The sequence below is a fragment of the Temnothorax curvispinosus genome, unplaced genomic scaffold (assembly GCF_003070985.1).
Source record: "Temnothorax curvispinosus isolate PA1 unplaced genomic scaffold, ASM307098v1 QBEX01013917.1, whole genome shotgun sequence".
NCBI lineage: Eukaryota > Metazoa > Arthropoda > Insecta > Hymenoptera > Formicidae > Temnothorax > Temnothorax curvispinosus.
In genome coordinates, this window is record NW_020223697.1 from 2,520 (window position 1) to 4,297 (window position 1,778).

At 57.3% G+C, this 1,778-nt stretch overlaps 1 protein-coding gene across 1 annotated transcript; it reads right to left on the minus strand.

Annotated features, from left to right (window-relative positions):
* Window positions 1–1,126: 1,126 nt before the first annotated feature.
* On the minus strand, window positions 1,127–1,684 carry LOC112464106. Its single transcript, XM_025030905.1, has one exon. It carries the CDS (start codon window positions 1,682–1,684, stop codon window positions 1,127–1,129), a length of 558 nt encoding a protein of 185 aa, XP_024886673.1.
* Window positions 1,685–1,778: the final 94 nt, after the last annotated feature.

Genomic DNA, 1,778 nt, shown 5'->3' on the forward strand with positions numbered 1-1,778 from the left:
CGGCTGTCGTCACGGGGCGACCAACCCAGACCCCCTCTCTTCCCGAGAGTACGTCCGCCATCCTAGCGGCCAGGGCATCAGCCTTTTCAAAGCTACCCTGACCAGATAGCTCCAGACTGATGCCGCCGGTCGCAGTCCGCCTAACGTTTGGCGTCTTGGTGATTCCAAGGTCCGTCAGCACGATTCGCTAACGGACCAACGCCATACACTCTGTGTAGTCATCCGGCGGACACGTTAGCGTGACCGCCGCAGTGCGTGGCGTTCTTCTCCTCTTCTTAGCGGACCGGGATGAAGAGGGGAGGGGCGCATCTTTCCTCCCCTTTTTTCCTTGGTTCATCCCGGTTCTGGTGTTCCCAGCCAAAGGTCCAGCGGGCCGAGTCCCTCCCGACGGTGTAGCCGCCCCGGACGAGGAAGTGGGCCTTGCGGCTTTTTGGGCTTTGCGCCCAACGGCCTGAGCCCAGTTGTTCCCGGTAGCCCCAGCGGAAGATTCTCTCGCTCTGGTCTCAGCAGCCCCAGGGGGCTTCCGTGACGCTCCCTCCACGGCAAGAGCACTCGCGGGTCCCGGCCTTTGCGTCCGTGTTCCGACGGATGCAGCTGCTGCAGGAGCGGACTGCTCCTTTGCCCCCTTCTTGCCCTTTTTTTTCTTCTTTTTCTTTCCCTTTTTTCCCCTGGGGGTCCTTTCGTCCCCATCCGCGGGCTTCCCCCCCCCCGTTCTGATTTTGTACATCAGACCCGCGCGACGGGAAAGACGGTTTCGCGATTGTCTGAGAGGGGGCTGTTCCTCCCTTAGGTGCAAGAGGGGCGACCATTCGGTTGACACGCTCCATCAGCTGATTGCTCATCTTCTTCACTTTTTCCTCAATAAAGAGGACCAGCATTTTTGCTAGTCTGTCCTCCATTGTTGAGGCGGCAGTTGTTGTGCCGGGGGTATTTTCTCTCGATCCTGCGGCAGGGATAGCGGGATCAATGATCCGCCTGACTCCCTGAACCTCTGGACGGATCACAGGGGGCATTCCGTTCTTCGCAATGTCTGCGAGAACTCTACCCCTTGTGCAGGCGTTCTCATCCCCATCCTTCGTCTTTTCGACCGGGCGATTAATCTCAACGCCAAATGTCTCGGCCATCTCTATATCTTCGTCCTCGACCTCCGACGATGTGGTAAACGCCGGTGGGAGAGGCCTCTTGCCTCCCTGTCGAAAGCTGGCCTCGACCTAGACGTTGACGGTGGATGTACGCGTTCCTCAGGAGCCCGTTGCGACTTGAGACGTTCTATTTCAGAGCGGAGCTCACGCAGTTCCTTTTGAAGGGACTCGTTTTGAGTCCGTTCTTCGTGTCGCGCCTGCTCTATTTGTGCCCTCTCACGTCGCAAGGTCTCCATCTCTTTTTCCTGAACCGTTAATCGCTCTCTTAGAGATTCCATTTCTACATCTCTTGTCAAGTCCACCTCCGGGGCCTCATACCTTTCGACAAGAGCTGTCACCGCAGCCTTGATGCGGGCCGCACCCTTATTCAATAGGCCTCGATGTTCGCCTTTCAGGTTCGTGGACTTATCCGCGACCAAATTGATGCTATTGATAGCATCGAACACCTCGCTGGGAAGGCTTGCGGATGGGGCGTTTTTAAACTCCTCAGTCGCCGCCTTTTCCGCAAGCCTCCTGCTGTGGGACAGGTTCGCCGGAACCATATTGTCCCTTAACGTCTTCAACTCCTGAGCCTGGGCAACGAGCTTATTACTCGCATCCCCCAGTTGCTTCAGGTAGTAAGCCCCGGTTTTGGGG